Source organism: Ailuropoda melanoleuca, chromosome 8 (genome assembly GCF_002007445.2).
Source record: "Ailuropoda melanoleuca isolate Jingjing chromosome 8, ASM200744v2, whole genome shotgun sequence".
Lineage (NCBI taxonomy): Eukaryota > Metazoa > Chordata > Mammalia > Carnivora > Ursidae > Ailuropoda > Ailuropoda melanoleuca.
The window spans coordinates 52,174,190-52,190,864 of NC_048225.1; the positions used below are offsets into that span (position 1 = coordinate 52,174,190).

Sequence of the window (16,675 nt, forward strand, 5' to 3'; positions counted from 1 at the left end):
TTCTAGAAATATGAATGGATTAATGACATTTGTTTTCTTCTTCATGCATAAGTGTTTCTCCTAAGTTGATCCCCCCCCCATTTGTTTTGGCCTCTATCTTTCATATTGGATGCATTCATCATGTCTGGTAGTGTTTCCTCATTCTTTAGAATGGGAAACGAAAAAGGTGACCACAAGCTCTAAGTATGTGGTTGAGGCCCTTAGACTAGTAACCTTTATTGTAGGGCTATTTTGCTGGGCCAATTCTTGGGGAACCCCCAAATCAGTATCTTTAAGTCTTTTAGGCTTCTCATATTCCCTAAAAGAAGATTCTCTCAATTTTCTGCTTAGAGGTTTTTACATTCAACATTCAAAATGCATAAGGTCACCCAATTTCTCTGATTTCACCATGATATTCACATGCTCAGTTGTGTTTGGCAAAACCCAATCTAGAGACATCGTTCACCCTGCGCAGAGAATAAACCTATAGGCTCCTGGCGTTGTTCAGCGGTGTGGAGTAGGTGAGGGGACCGTAAGCATTTAACAGCTTAAGGCTTTTAACCAATCATCTTTATTTTAGAGCCCTCTTCATCTGCTTTTCCAAACTGTCTGTTGCTGTTAATGCTTGATACTTGATACCTGAGAAAATTCTGATGTAAACTGGAGGTTCTTTGTTTAAAATTCAGCTTTCTTGGGTTAGCAGTAATCCATCTACTTTCCAGCTTTTAAAATTTTATTGAGTCTTCTTGTGGGTTTATGATTTATAAATAAATTCCTTTGTTGGAGTCTTAGTAGGGTTTCAGAAGGGAGCAAAATTAGATTGAAGATGTTGATCTTCAATATTATATCTGTTTTAATTTCTGCCCTTTATTTCTGTGTGGATTGATTCTACTGATCCATTTTCTAATTATTGAAGTTGTATGCTTAGTTCATTATTCTTCAGCTTCTCTACTTCTAATGTGAACATCTAAGGCATAAATTTCCCTCTAAGAACCAGTACTTTGTAGTACTTGATTTGTAGTACTTTCACTATGATTAGTTTATAAGTATTATTTCTACTGTGATTTTTTTTTTTTACTTGTATTTACAAGTGTGGTTTTAAGTTTCCAAATATATGGGCTATTTTGATGAATCCTGTTTTAACTAATTGTACTATAGTCAGAGAACATGTTATACTTTGAAGTTTGTTGAACTTTGCTTTTAAACTAGTGTCTGGTAGATTTAATAACTACTTCATGCCTGCTTGAGAAGACCACCTTCTTTAACTTAAATATATTAAATCAACTTGTTATTGTATTATTCAAATTTTGTCTGTATACTTGTCCATATGGTTACTGTATTAAAATATTTCAGCATGATTGAGCATTGATATACTTCTCTGTAATTCTGTCAATTTTTGCTTAAAATTTTTCATACAAGGTTTAGCACTGCCTTTTTTTTCCCCTGGTAAATCAAATCTTTTAATAATAATGTAGCAAACACATTTGTTTTATTTGTTTAAATAATGCCTTAAATTTTTTCTGTTATTAAAATAGCTAGTCCAGCTTTCTTTTAGTCAGTATTTGTGTGGCACATATTGTTTTTATATTCTTTTCTTTTAAAAAATACTGTGTATTTATGTGGATTTTTTTGAGACTAATCAGGTGGGTTTTATTATCAAATGCAATAATTCTATGAAAGCTCAGTAGTATTGTAGTATTACTTTCTATCTTAAAGTCTTTCAGAGCTTTGGGCAGACAGCATCTTAAGCATCAAATATAAACAGCTCTTCTTCTGATCTTAAGTGCCAGTTGTCACCAATTTTCATAGAAAAATTTTTTTTTTGTTTTTTTCCTACTGCAGTTAAATGGCCATTGCTAGTCAGCTGAAGAGAGAATCTCTGGCTCTCCCCTCAAGGTACTAAAGTAATGCTAAGTAAATGAAAATAGCAGCCACATAAATCTGCATGACATTGCAGCCAAGCCAAGGATAATAGCAGTAACTTAAAGAAACGGAGCACTTAGTCAAGTCCTGCTTTCCCCTTGGGAGTTATGTAAGGCAGCAATACTAGCTAGCTAGTCCAATACTACACTTTTTTACCATAAACACAGCTAAACACATAGTGCTAAACACTGACAGCATCAGTACCTGCTCTAACCACTTCAGTGTTTACTTCTTGGTCCAGCATGCTGACTATTAATACCATGCTTTTAAAAGTTTTAATCATTAGACAGTTAAGGCATTAGAGACAAAGGTTTAAAGCTATATCCATTCACTTCAATTAGTATACTGCTTTCTAGAATATACTGTTGAAATATTCTCATTTTATGATATTAAAAACTATGGAATTTCTTTTATTAATGTCCAAACTATCAGTGATGGGAAAAGTATAATATAAAATAATACATATAAAGCCACAATGTTCAGTTACAGTTTAAACCAGAAATTACTAACTACACGTAGCTGCTTCATTTTTGGTTTCACATTTTGGCTCCTAGTTCATTCCTATTTACAACTGGTACCCACTGAGAAAAAAGATACAACTCTTAAGCTATGTATGTTTTGTGGTGGGTGTGCAACATACTGTGTATTTATGTTTTAATAACACTTTTTATGAATAGCACATAGCTGGATTTCTTTTCCCCTGCTTGAGAGTCTTTGTTTTTAATTGCTTAGCTTTGTCCACTTATATTTACTGTGATTATTGATATATTTTGAATTATTTCTATCCTTTTATTTTCTGCTTTGTATTTGTTCTGACTTCTCTCTGCTTCCCTTTTTACTCTTCTTTTCCTAATTTCTTTTGGATTGAGTTTATATAACTCCATTTGTTCCCTCATGTTTTTGAAAGTCACAACAAAATCAATTACTGTTTCTAATGGTTATCAAAAATACACATGTAAAATCTAAAATTAATCACTGTCTGTACCTTCTTCCCAAATAAAAAGGACCTTAGGAACTAACTATGTAACTAAGATTATCCTCTTGTATTTCATATTATTTTGTCCCTCACTTTAGTTTCATTTAAAAATATCTCAAATTAGATATTAGTCACAATAGTTTGTTCAGATAATCCCACAGGTTTATTATTTTTTCTCTACCAGCTAAAGTAGTTTCTAAAGGGAAAGTCTTTTGGTGAGGTATATTGGTAAACTTTCCCCATTACTGTTTGTTTTAAAATGTCTTTATCTTGTGCCTGTTTTTGAAAGATATTTGGGTATACAATTCTAAGGTGACAGTTAATTTCTCTCAGCATTTTGAAGATAATAGTCTACTGTGTTTTGGCTTCCACTGTTGCTGTTGATAAGTCTGCTGTTGACTATTCCTTTGTTGGCAATATAGCTTTTATCTCTGGATGTTTTAAGATCTTTGTCTTTGGATTTCAGCAATTTCAGTATGCTTTTTTTTACAGGTAACAATCAGGATTCAACTGCCAATAATATCTATTTAGAGCAGAAAAGCACTTAATATTCAATTCCAACCAAAATGATGAATGAGCAAGGATTAGGCTCTCTAGGAATGACTCATGAACACTACCACAGAATTATCTTGCCAAAGGAACTTTTTTCTTTTTTACATTTAGGAAGCTGGAGAATTGGGAAGCCTCTGAACCACTGCTGCACCCAGCACCATATTGCAACCTTCGATATAATTCATAGATCAGGAAAGCTATCATCACATTTGTTTCCAGAGCCATGATGCACACCCTAGATCCACACCAGTAACTGGATGCCTTATATACTACCATTTCTCTCCCTCACTTAAATTGGTTCTGAATTCAATTTTATGTGAATACATGTGATTGGCCGAACCTGAAGGTATCTGGAAACTTATCGGCAAAAGAAATAAGGGAAATACAGCTTTTAGCTTTCTAACATCTACATTACACCTACTGTCTCTTTGAATACTATTCTGTCTCAATTTTTGCTCTTCCTTCCCTTGGAACTGCAATAAGAAGGGTTATTTCTCTATAGTGCTTTCTGGCTTACTTCTTTAGATTTGCCTTCCGGTTTAATTAATTCTCTCTTCATCTGTGTCTAATCTACTTTTTAGCTTATCCATTGAGTTTTTTATTTCAATATATATTTTTTAATGTTAGAAGTTCTTTGATTCTTTTTCAAATCTGGAATTTCACTTTTGATAATTTCCTGTTCCTTGGTCACCTTTTCATTTTCTCCTTCATTCATTAAGTATTTCCTAAATAGTTACTTTATATTTCAGCATCTGATTTGGGGGGTTTATGTCTACTGATTTGTGTTTCTCCTGACTTTTACTTATGGTAGCTTATTTCCTCTGGTTTTGGAACTGATCGTGTACACTTGTTTGATCTCCATTCAATCTGCAGAAATCCTAAGGGCTTACATGAAACTACATTTCTTTAAAGATAATTTGCTTTTGCTTCTCTCCGATATACTGGGGCTCTAGGAATGTTGGATCAGTTTAAGATAATTTAACACCTTGAAGTTTCCCAGACAATAATGTGTATTGAATCCAAAATCTGTGGGAAGGCAGAACAGTGATTATAAATTCACAGGGGAGTCATTTTTCCTACCTAAAAGTCCATCTTTCCTAAGGATGAAAGACAAGGTGCCTTGTAATTCAGCTGTGCATTTAAAAGGATGCTTGTTGTGCTTTATCCATAATTTCTAGACGTTTTGTTATAAAAGAGATTTTCAGGCATATCTTGTCATAGTAAAAAACAAAAACAAACAAAAAACAAGTTCTAGAGTTTCAATCTGATTTTAAAATATCTTTACTGATAAGCACTATTCTGAGTTCCAGAGGTTACTATGATAACTAAGACTTCAAGAAACATAATCTAGATGGACAAGAGAGACAGGTAAACAATGAACAACACTAAAAAAATGATCAGCAAATGGAGATATAAGAAAGAAGCTGTGGCAAGACAGATAAAAGAAAGATGTTTTATTTCCTAGGACTTCCACTGTTACACACTTTTTACAGATCTGTCATTCGTGTTTCTAAAGGTATTGGCATCCTATCTTTTGGACTTGATTTAAGGCAAGAACTGTATTTTATGCTTCTTTACACTTCCCTAAGGTGCCTAGATTAAAAGCAGAATAAATTAGGGACTTCTGCTTCTGGGAAGATGAAACAGACACACTTTCCCCTGCTCCTCCCACTAAGTACAATTAAAAATCCCGAACAATATAAAAACAAACATAAGAAGACTCTGAAAGGTGGAGAGAAGAAGGCCAACTGGCTAGAGATTCTGGGACCTGAGTTACACTACAGTGGTAAGTTCCATGTATTTTCTTTTTTACCTCATATATCCCAGAGTTGGAACTGAAGATGCTAGCAACCCAGAAATGCCACTGGGTATAGACCAAAAAAAAAAACAGCCCAACAAAAGCCTGCTCTCTCAAGCCAAATGACCAGGAAAGAGGCAGCCTAGCAAGAGCAAAAACTTACATAGTAACTACTCTTCTATAGCCAAACACCTCAGAAAAAACTCTAGCCTCACCCCCATCCATGCTGCAAAGATGGAGTGGGGAGTCTAGACTTCCTTCCTCATCAGGCCATAAGAAGGCAGGACTATAACAAAAGATCTGGCATTCATATTATTGGTGTCCTGGAAGGAGAGAAGAAAGAAGGCAGGGCTGAAAAGTACTTGAAATAATGCCTGAAAACTTTCAAGTTTAGCCAAAAAAACTCCTTCCCCCATAACAAAAAAACGCTGTAAACCCACAGATTCAAGAAGCTGAGCTAACCTCAAATATGTTAAACCCAAAGAAATCCACATCAAGACACATCACAGACAAAATCTGAATACTAAAGACAAGGGGAAATCCTGAAGAGTGAGAGAGAAGCAACACTTTTCCTATACTATAAGAAATAAACTATTTGAATGACAGGATCTCTCATCAGAAAACCTGAAGGCCAGAAGAAAGTTGCACAACATTTTTCAAGTTCTGAAAGAGAACTGTCAACCTAGAATTCTGTATCCAGTGAAGAAATCAAGACACATTCTCACATGAAGAAAAACCTAGAGGATTTAATGCCAACAGATCTACCCTAAAAGAATGGCTAAGGAAGTTTTCTAAACAGAAAGGAAATGAGGAGAGTAGGAATCTTAGAATGTTAGAGAGGAAGAAAGAGAAATGGAAAGAGTAAAAATATAAGTAAATATAATACATTTTTCTTTCCCTTTTGAGTTTCTAAATTATGTTTTATGGTGGGGCAAAAATCATAATACTATCTGATGTAGTTATAAATGCATGTAAAATGCATATTTTAAGAGGTGCACGGAAAAGCACTGCTGTAGGTTAAGTTTTTCCCCTCAAAAAGGATAGCTGAAGTCCTAAGTCCCAGAATGTAACCTTATCTGGAAATAGGGTCATTGAGATATAATTAGTTAAAATGAGGTTATACTGGAGTAGAGTGGGCTCCTAATCCAATATGACTGATAATCTTATAAGAAAACAACCATGTAAAGACACGGAAACACAGGACAACACCGTGGCATAACACAGGCAGAGACTGAAATTATGTGGGTAAAAGTCAAGGAGTGCCAGAGATTGCCAGCAAATCACCAGAAGCTAAGAAGTAAGGATGGATTCTCCTACAGGTTTCAAAGGAATCATGGCCATACTGACACCTTGATTTCTGACTTCTAGCCTCTAGAACTGTGAAACAAAAAATAAAACTATAAACAATACCCTTCATGATTATAGATGTAAAAATCCTTAACAAAATATTAACAAGTATCATTTGGCAACATATAAAAATAATTTTATACCATGATTAAGTTGGGTTCATTCACAATACAAAGCTGGTTCAATATTTGAAAATCAATGTAGTAACACCATACTCATAAACTGCAGAAAAAATCATGATCAAATCAATTGATATAAAAAAATTTCTGATGAAATTGAACTACTTTCTCAACTTGATAAAGAATATCTGCAAAAACCATACAGCTAACACTGCACTTAAGTTAATGGTGAAAGACTGAATACATTTCCCCTAAAATTGAAAAGGATATCTACTTTTACCACTCTTATTCAATATAGTCCTGGAAGTTCTAGATAGGACAATAGGCGAAAATGGAAATCAAAAGCACATACATTAGAAAGGATGATAAAAACTGTCCCTATTTGCAGCAAATCTCAAGGGATCTATAAAAGTCTTCTAAAACTATTAAGTTCAGCAAGGTGGCAGAACACAAGATAAACATAAAAAAACCCAACTGTATTTCTATATAATAGCAATGAACATGCGGACATCCAAATTTAAAAATAAAATACCATTTATAATTGTTCAAGAAAAGTAAACTCCAAAATGCTGAGGAACAAAATCAAAGACGATCAAAATAAATGGAGAGACACGTGCGTTTATAGATTAGAAGACTCAACATAGTAAAGATGTGAATTCTTTTGCAAATTGATATGCAGGTTTAATGCAATTCCTATTAAAATCCCAACAAAAATTTTAAATATACACATATTTTAATATATATTGTAAAATTTATATGGAAAGACAAGGGAACCTAAACAGCTGAAACAATTTTTAAAAGAACTGAGAGGAGTCGGTCTACATGATCTGAAGAGTTGTTTTATATACAGCTACAGTAATCAAGAGAGTGTGTCACTGGTGGAGGGACAGACACACAGATCAATGTAACAAAATAAAAACCCAGAAACAAATCTACCCAAATGAATCATTTTTGAGGAAATAGCACAAACAAAACAGTGGAGAAATTTCAGACAGCCTTTTCAACCAGTGGTCCTGGGGCAGCTGGATATTCATAGGTAAAAAAAAATGAACCTTGACCTAGCCTTATACCTTATATAAAAATTAACTAAAACTAAATCATGAACTCAAATGTAAAATGTAAAACTATACAAAACTTTTAGAAAAAAAAAAAACAGGAAAAAATCTAGGTTTAGGGAAAGAGTCCTTATATTTGACACCAAAAGTATGATCCATAAAATGAAAACATAATTGAACTTCATCAAAACTTTTTGCTCTATGAAAGACTGTGAAGAGTATGAGAAGACAAGGTATAGACGAGGAGAGAAAATATTTGTGAGCTACATATTTGATGAAGGATTAGTATCTAAAATATATAAAGAATTCTCAAAACTCAACTAAAAAAAAAGAGAGAAACAATACCATCAGAAAATGGGTAAAGACACGAACAATCATTTTAACAAAGAGGATATACAGATGGTAAATAAGTACGTGAAAATATGTTCATCTTTAGACATTAGGGAAGTGAAAATTAAAACAAGAGATTAGTGCATACCTGTAAGAATGGCTAAAATAAAAAATAGTGACAACACAAAATGCTGACAAGAACGCAGAGAAACTGGGTTACTCATATACTGCTGGTGGAAATGTAAAATGGTAGACCCACCCTTGAAAATAGTATGGCAGTTCCAAGAAAAACTAAACATATAACCATGATACAACTCAGCAATTCCACTCTGGGCATTTATTCCAGAGAAGGGAAAATTTACATTCACACAGAAACCTATAAGCAAATGTTCATAGCAACTTTATTCTTTATAGTCAAAAACTAGAAACAATCCAGATGTCATTTAACAGGTCAATGGTTAAACTGTGGTACATCCATATCACAGAATATTACTCAGCAATAGAAAGGGATGAACTATTGACACAGTCAACAACTTGTACTTATCTCCAGTAAATCATGCTGAGTGCAAAAGGCCAGTCCCAAAGGTTATTAAATATACTGTATGATTCCACTTATATAATGTTTTAAAATAAAAAAATTATAGGAATGAAGGACAGATTAGTGAATGCCAGGGGTTAAGGACAGGTGGTAAGAGGATGGGGTGGAGAGAAGTGGGTATGGCTATAAAAGGACAACACAGGGATGCTTGTGGCAATGGAATTGCTCTGTATCTTGACTCTGTCAATGTCAAATCCTTGTAATGTTGTACTATAGTTTTGCAAGACATTACCACTGGAGAAAATTGGTAAAAGGTATAGGAGATTTCTATTATTACAATGCACGTGCTTCTATAATTACCTCAAAATAAAAAGCTTAATTAAAAAAGAAATAAAAGGAAAAACCCATAAATCATATTATTTGTTTATTGAGCACATGCTATATGGCCAGGTTCCATGGAAATTACTCACATGAATATTTATTATTTAATTTTCATAAACTCTATAAAGATTATGACTATTTCCTAAATCATCTCTCTGGAGTACTGAATCTTTGTGACACTGTCTTCCTTATTTATTGTTTTGTAAGAAAGGTCCTGAGTCAAGTAGCTTGAGAAACACAAAAACAATTTTTGTTTTTACTGTAGGGATTTTTCAAGGCAATATACTAATGTACATTACAAATATTCAAAAGGAGGCCATCTTACAGTTTTCCTCAAATTAATGTTGGAACTTTTGTTTTTACAGGGTGCCAATTAGCACCTTGCTTAAAGAACTAGTATTCATTAACTTATACCACAATAAATGTTGGCCTAAAGTTTTCTATCAATATCACTGCTAGAATTAGGTTTTATTATTTCAATTTAGGCTATAGATTTATTGCTTGAATGTAATCTAATCATACTGTTGATGCAAACCACTTACCATGTAACAATATAAATAGATCGAAGTACTAATGTGAAGACCAACATTCCATACATGACCTGAATAAGAAAGGAAAAATCAAGTTAGTAAAATCATTATTCTTTGGCAAAGGAAGTCTATTTTGCCTATAAAAACAGCCCTCTCAATAAAATGTAAATATTTTTTATCTTTTGTTTACATTTTAAAAAACAGACTTTTTGCAAATATCTTCTCCTATCCATACGCTGCCTTTTAGATTTGTTGATTGCTTCCTTCACTGTGCAGAAGCTTTTTATTTTGATGAAGTCCCAACAGTCTGTTTTTGCTTTTGTTTTCCTTGCCTCTGGAAACATAACTAGAAAGAAGTTGCTATGGCTGATGTCAAAAGAGGTTACTGCCTGTGTTCTTCTCTAGGATTTTTATGGTTTCAAGTCTCAGATTTAGGTGTTTAATCCATTTTTAATTCATATTTGTGTATGGTGTAAGAAAGTGGTCATTTTATTCTTTTGCATGTGGCTGTCCAGTTTCCCCAACACCATTTGTTGAAGAGACTGCCTTTTTCCCAGTGGAAATTCTTTCCTGCTTTTTCAAAGATTAATTGACCCTATGGTTGTGGGTTCATTTCTGGGTTTTCTATTCCATTCCACTGATCTATGCGTCTATTCTTGTGCCAGTACCAGACTGTTTTGATTACTACAGCTTTGTAATATAACTTGAAGTCTGGATTTGTGATGCCTCCAGCTTTGCTTTTCTTCTTCAAGGTTTGCTTTTGCTACTTGGGGTCTTCTGTGGTTCCTTATAAATTTTAGAACTGTTTATCTGATAGAGGGTTAATATCCAAAATACATAAAGAACTTATAAAACTTGGGGCCCCTGGCTAGCGCAGTTGGTTAAGCATCAGCAATCTTGGTTTCAGCTCAGGTGATGACCGCAGGGTCATGAGATCAAGCCCCAAATTGGGCTCCATACTCAGCACAGAGACTTCTTGAAGTTCTCTCTCCCTCTCCCTCTGCCCCTCCCACTTATGCTCTCTCTCCCTCTAAAATAAATGAATAAATCTTAAAAAAAACCCATAAAATTCAATACCTGAAAAACGAATAATCCAGTCAAAAATGTGCTGATGACACGAACAGACATTTCTCCAAAGAAGTCATACAGATGGCCAACAGACACATGAAAAGATATTCACCATCACTCATCATCAGGGAAACACAAATCAAAACTACAATGAGCTATCACCTCACACCTGTCAGAATGGCTAAAATCAACAATATAAGAAACAATAGGTGGTAGCAAGGATATGGAAAAAAGGGAACCCTCATGCACTATTGGTGGGCATGCAAGCTGGTGCAGCCAACTGTGGAAACAGTATGGAAATTCCTCAAAAAGTTAAAAATAAAACTATCCTATGATCAAGCAATTGCACTACTATGTATTTACTCAAAGAATACAAAAAAAAAAACTAATTCAAAGGGATATCTTTACCCCAATGTTTACAGCAGCATTATCTACTATAGCCAAATTACAGGAAGAGCCCGACTACCCATCGACTGATGAATGGATAAAGAAGATGTGGTATATAGAGGGAGAGCTAGGATGGCAGCATAGTAGGAGGACCCCAGGCTTGCCTTGTCCCTAGAACACAGCTAGATAACTATCAAGTCATTCTGAATACCCAAGAAATCGACCTGAGGACCGATACAACAAACTGCACAATTAGAAGAGAAAAGGCCACATCAAGGAAGGTAGGATGTGTGGAGACATGGTTTGGGGGAGAAGCACTTCATGGGTGCTGCAGAGGGGAGGGAGCCCTGGTCATGGAGAAAGGTGAGAGAGAGAGAGGAGCGCACATTGACACACCCAAGAAGAATACCTCCCCAAAGCTACTGGCTGGGAAAATGAGAGGGACTGATTTTCATGAATTTTTGCAACCAGCAGGGCTCAAAGACTGGAGTTATGGAGGTCCGTAGGTCTGTCTGGTTAGAGACTGAGGGAACCGCCCTGCTCCTGGAGAGAAGGCAGGCAAGTGTCTCTGGGGCAGAAGGCATGATCTGAGGATCACCTGGGGCACATGGCAGGAGTGTATGTGACTACTCCCTCTTCTTGGAGTGCATCTGTGAGAGGTGGCATTGCCACTGCAGGGACAAAGGAGCCAACAGGTGCCATTTTGCTCCCCTTCCCCTCGCCATAGGCCCAGAGATACCTGCTGAAGGTGGCTAACCTGGACACTGACTGTTTAGCCTGCGTTGCTTCTGGTCTGGTGCGGCTGTCCTGGGTCAAACCTGCACTGGTCCCAGCATGTTGTGACCCTCACCCAGAAGCCCAGCATGGGTCCCTGCCACACAGGTACCTTAAGTCTGGAGTTTTGAAAGTCAGCAGGCTTCACTATGATAGAGCCCAAAGTGCACTGTGCTGCTCCAGGCAGGCAAACAATGTGGAGACAGAGAGTGTGAAAAGTGATTGAAAAACACACAGGATGCATGATGGGAAATTATTCCCTCTTCTGGGAGGGCTTCCGGAGAGCAGTGAGCGTGGACTATTCTCCCAGGGGACAAAGGGGCTAGCTGGCACCATTCCCCCCACCCTCACCCCTTAGCATAAACCAACTTCAATAAACAGCACAGCACAAACACTGGTTGCCTAATGCTTATACCAGGTCCCATCCCTCTGTACTATGCTGGTACTGCTTTTTATGGGCAGGTGTGCCTAAAGACCAGCACAGTGGGCCCCTTCCCCAGAAGACAAGCACACCCCCCCCAACACATCTACTAACCAAAGAGTTCTGCAAAGCTTCAGTTCTAGTGGAAATGGCATCAGGTCTCATCTAACAAGAGGACCAGAGCACACCTTGTTAAAATTTGCCACACTCTTGCCAAGGTCCAAACACTGTCCACTACAGGCAAGGAGAGCCTCTACAGACAACTGACCTGAAGGACAGAGCAGCCAAAACACAGCAGCAGAGTATTCACAGCACACAACAGAGACACTTCCTGAAGTGCCAGGCCCTTGACATTATATGACCTCTTCTTCATAAAGCCATTACTCACCGAGCAGTAAACATAACAGGATTTTCTAACACACAGAATCAGACAGAGACTTCGATAAAATGCCAAGATGGAGGAATTCATCCCAAAAGAAAGAACAAGAAAAGGTCACAACCAGAGATCTAATCGAAAGAGATATAAGTAATATGCCTGATGCAGAATTTAAAGCAATAATCATAAGTATACTTGCTGGGACTGAGAAAAGCATGGAAAACATCAGGGGGACCCTTACTGCAGAGATGAAAGAGCTAAAAACCAATCAGGCAGAAATGAAAAATGCAGTATCCGAGAATTGAAACCAACTGGATGTAATGATCAGAAGGATGGAAGAAGCGGAGGAACGAGTAAGTGATACAGAAGACAGAATTGTGGAAAATAATGAGGCTGAACAAAAAAGAGAAGGTAGAATGATGGATGACAAGAGTAGACTTAAGGAACTCAGTGACTCCATCAAATGTAACAACATTTCTATCACAGGAGTCCCAGAGGAAGAGAGAGAAAAGGAGGAAGGTTTATTTAAGGAAATAATAGGAAAGAAAACGTCCATAATCTGGGGAAGGAAGTGGACATCCAAATCCAGGAGGCACAGAGAACTCCCATCAAAAGCAACAAAAGCAAGGCAATGCCAAAACATATTGTAGTTAAATCTGTAAAATACAGTGATAAAGAAGATGTGGTGTGTGTGTGTATAATAGAATATTCTGTGTGTGTGTGTGTATATCATATATGTGTGTGTATACACACACACACACACACACACAAGAATATTACTCAGCCATAAGAAAGAATGAAATCTTGCCATTTGCAATGACATGGATTGAGCTAGAGTATAATGCTAAGCAAATAAATTAGTCAGAGAGACAAATACCATATGATTTTATCCATATGTGGAATTTAAAAAAATGAGCAAAGGGAAAGGGGGTGGGGGAGAGAGAGAGGCAAATCAAGAGTCTCTTCACTGTGGAGAACAAACTGATGGCTACCAGAGGGGAGGTGGGTGGGTGAAACAGGTGATGGGGATTAAGGAGGGCACTTGCTGTGATGAGCACTGGGTGTTGTATGGAAGTGTTGAATCACTATATTGTACACCTGAAACTAATATTATACTGTATGTTAACTAACTGGAATTTAAATAAAAACTTAAAGAACAGAATTTTTTAAAAAAGATCTATTTATTTTAGAGAGGGAGAGAGTAAAAGCCTGAGTAGGGGGAGGGGCAAAGGGAGAGAATCCCCAAGCACACTCCCTGCTTAGCACAGAGCCCCTCTCAGAGTATCAGGGATCCATATCACAACCCATGAGATCACGGACCTGAGCCAAAACCAAGAGTCACACACTTAACCGCCTGAGCCACCACCCAGGCACGCCCAGAATTTTTTTAAATGTATAATTATGTAATTAAGAGTCATGCTGATCTTTGAGGAAAAATTAAGACACTGCTTCTGAATAACCAGTATCAGAAGTCCTATGCCAATTTTAAATCTGAATGGTTACATGAAATTTGAAATATCTGGTAAAATCTGAACAGATGCTCTAATTTTGCCTCAAACTCCGTAGATCCTTCCTTTTTCTTTAGCTTCACTTTTAGCAAATGAGTCTACTTCCCATTTTATAACAGTATAAATCTGAACTTTTATTATTATTATTTTTTTTTCAGAGAGGGAGAGAAGGGGAGAGGGAGAGATGGAGAGAGGGGGAGAGAGAGAATCTCAAGCAGGCTCTGCACCCAGTGCGAGCCTGAGGTGGCACTCGATCTCACAACCCTGAGATCAGGACCTGAGCGAAATCAAGAGTCAGACTCTTAACTGCCCGAACTACCCGGGTGCCCCCTGAATTCTTCTAAATTCTCCTTCTAAATGTTTCTGCATTCATATGCAATTTAAATTTACATTCTTTCTCCCATTCCTCATCTCCAAAGAGATGCCCATTTCTTTTTGATTGATGTTAATGTATTCCCATGTTTTTTTTATTCTATATGTTCCCACATCTTCCTAGACTTGGCACCATCAATTCTTTCTCTTCTATATTGAGCACTGGATAGGTTCCACTAACAGGAAAACTGAACCTAGTGGAACATTTTAACTTTTAAAAGTGTGAAATAGTAAATATTAACAATTACATAGAATGGAAATGGACAGCTTTACAACTATTTATAAAGTCAATAGCTAGGAAAGTACCATTCAGGTCAAAAACAGACACCTGTTAACATTCCAGAAGTACCAATCCTCATAGAGGAAACCACTCTCTTGATTTTTATAATAAACATTTTTTTGCTTTTCTTTACATATTTACTAACTTAAACTGGGCTCCTAAATATGAATTCTTAAATGGTGTTTTTTGAACTTTAATAGAACTGAATTTTAATTTACAATAGAATAATAATGCACACATTTGTTTTCATCTTGTTTTTTTAAGATTCAGTTACATTGTGTATGTAGCCATATTTCATTCATTTTTTTATATTAAATACTACTTGACTGGATAAAAATACCACAACATATTTACCCATTCTTATGTTCAATATTTTGGGGTTATTTCCAGTTTTCACTGCTATGAACATTCTTACATATCCTAGTGCACAGTACACAAGTTTATCTAGGGGATGTACTTAGGAGTGTAACTGCCGGGTCAGAGGTTATATGTATTATCAAAATAACTAAAAAAGCCAAACTGTTGTCCAGAGTGGTTTTATCAATTTTTACTCCAACCAATGTGTGCTTTTTTTGTGCTACATTCTCACCAACCGATATAGTCAGATGTCTAAATTTCTGTCAATCCATGAGGTTTTTAACATACATTTTCCAGTTTACAGGTTGAACGCTGTATGTTATGTTTACTGGCCGTTTGATGTCCTCTACTGTTCAAACCTATGTTCTCATTTGGCTGCCTATCATTTTATTTTTCCTTTAAGTTTAAAAAACTTTTAAAACTGAAAAAACACACACACGAGTGTTCAAAAGATAAACATGGTTTAATGATTATCACAAAACAAGTACCTTTGTACTTTTTGACTTCATAAGTAAAAAAATGGACCACTGACAGCATACCATAAATCAACCTCGATACCCCTCTCAAGCCTTATACCCTCTTCCCCAAGATTCACCTCTATTCTGACTTCTAATATTAGAGTTTAATTTTGCCTATTTTGAACCTCATTATAAATGGAACCCTATAACATACATGTGCCAAGCTTCGTTTACTCAATATTTTGTTTGTAAGCTAATTCAACTTGTTATGAGCCGTGGTGTATCAATTTTCACTGCTATTTAATATCTACTTCATTTCTATCTAATAATTAATAATGTCTAAAAAATTAAATATAATTTATTAATAATTATGCTTTGTTTAAAATATTTAAAATGAAAATAAATTTACTAATATTTCATAAAATATTATTTAAATATCCATATTTTATTTTTTTTGGTTACCATATCTTTCTAATAATGAGGGACCTATTTCAATAAATAGGCAATAATCATTGCAAAAATTACTTCAAGTTTTTTTTGTTGTTGTTGTTTAAACAACAGAAATTTATTTCCTTATAGATCTGGAGGCTGGAAATTCAAGATAAAGGTGCCAGCAAGTTTGGTTTCCTCTGAGGGACTTTATTTTAGGCTTGTAGATGGCCATCTTTTTCTGATGTCTTCATATGATCGTCTTCTGTATATAACTGTGTCCTAATCTCTCTTTATAAGAACACCAGTCATACTGGATTAGGGCCCATCCATATGACCTCGTTTTACATTAATTCTTTCAAGGACCTCTATCCAAATACAGTTGCATTTTTTTCCTATTAATTCCAGTATAATTAACAGTGTTATATTAGTTTCAAGTGAACGATATCACAATTGTTGAATCACTATTCATCAATTCTATACATTAGTCAATGCTTATCATAAGTGTACTTTTTAAATAATTTTTATTATGTTAGTCGCCATACAGTATATCCTTAGTTTTTGATGTAATGTTCCATGATTCATTATTTGCGTATAACACCCAGCGCACCATGCAATATGTGCCCTCCTTAATACCCATCACCGGCCTACCTAGTTTCCCACCCCCCTCCCCTCTGAAGCCCTCAGTTTGTTTCCCAGAGTCCATAGTCTCTCATG

The 16,675-nt window shown here is 35.9% G+C and overlaps 1 protein-coding gene across 1 annotated transcript in view; it reads right to left on the reverse strand.

Moving 5' to 3' along the window:
- ACER3 (alkaline ceramidase 3) overlaps positions 1 to 16,675 on the reverse strand; it is a 78,244-nt gene that overhangs the window by 18,173 nt on the left and 43,396 nt on the right. Inside the window, exon 6 of the mRNA XM_011237774.3 lies at positions 9,541 to 9,599. Coding sequence (XP_011236076.2) covers positions 9,541 to 9,599 — 59 coding nt within the window. The remainder of the gene's footprint in view (positions 1 to 9,540; positions 9,600 to 16,675) is intronic.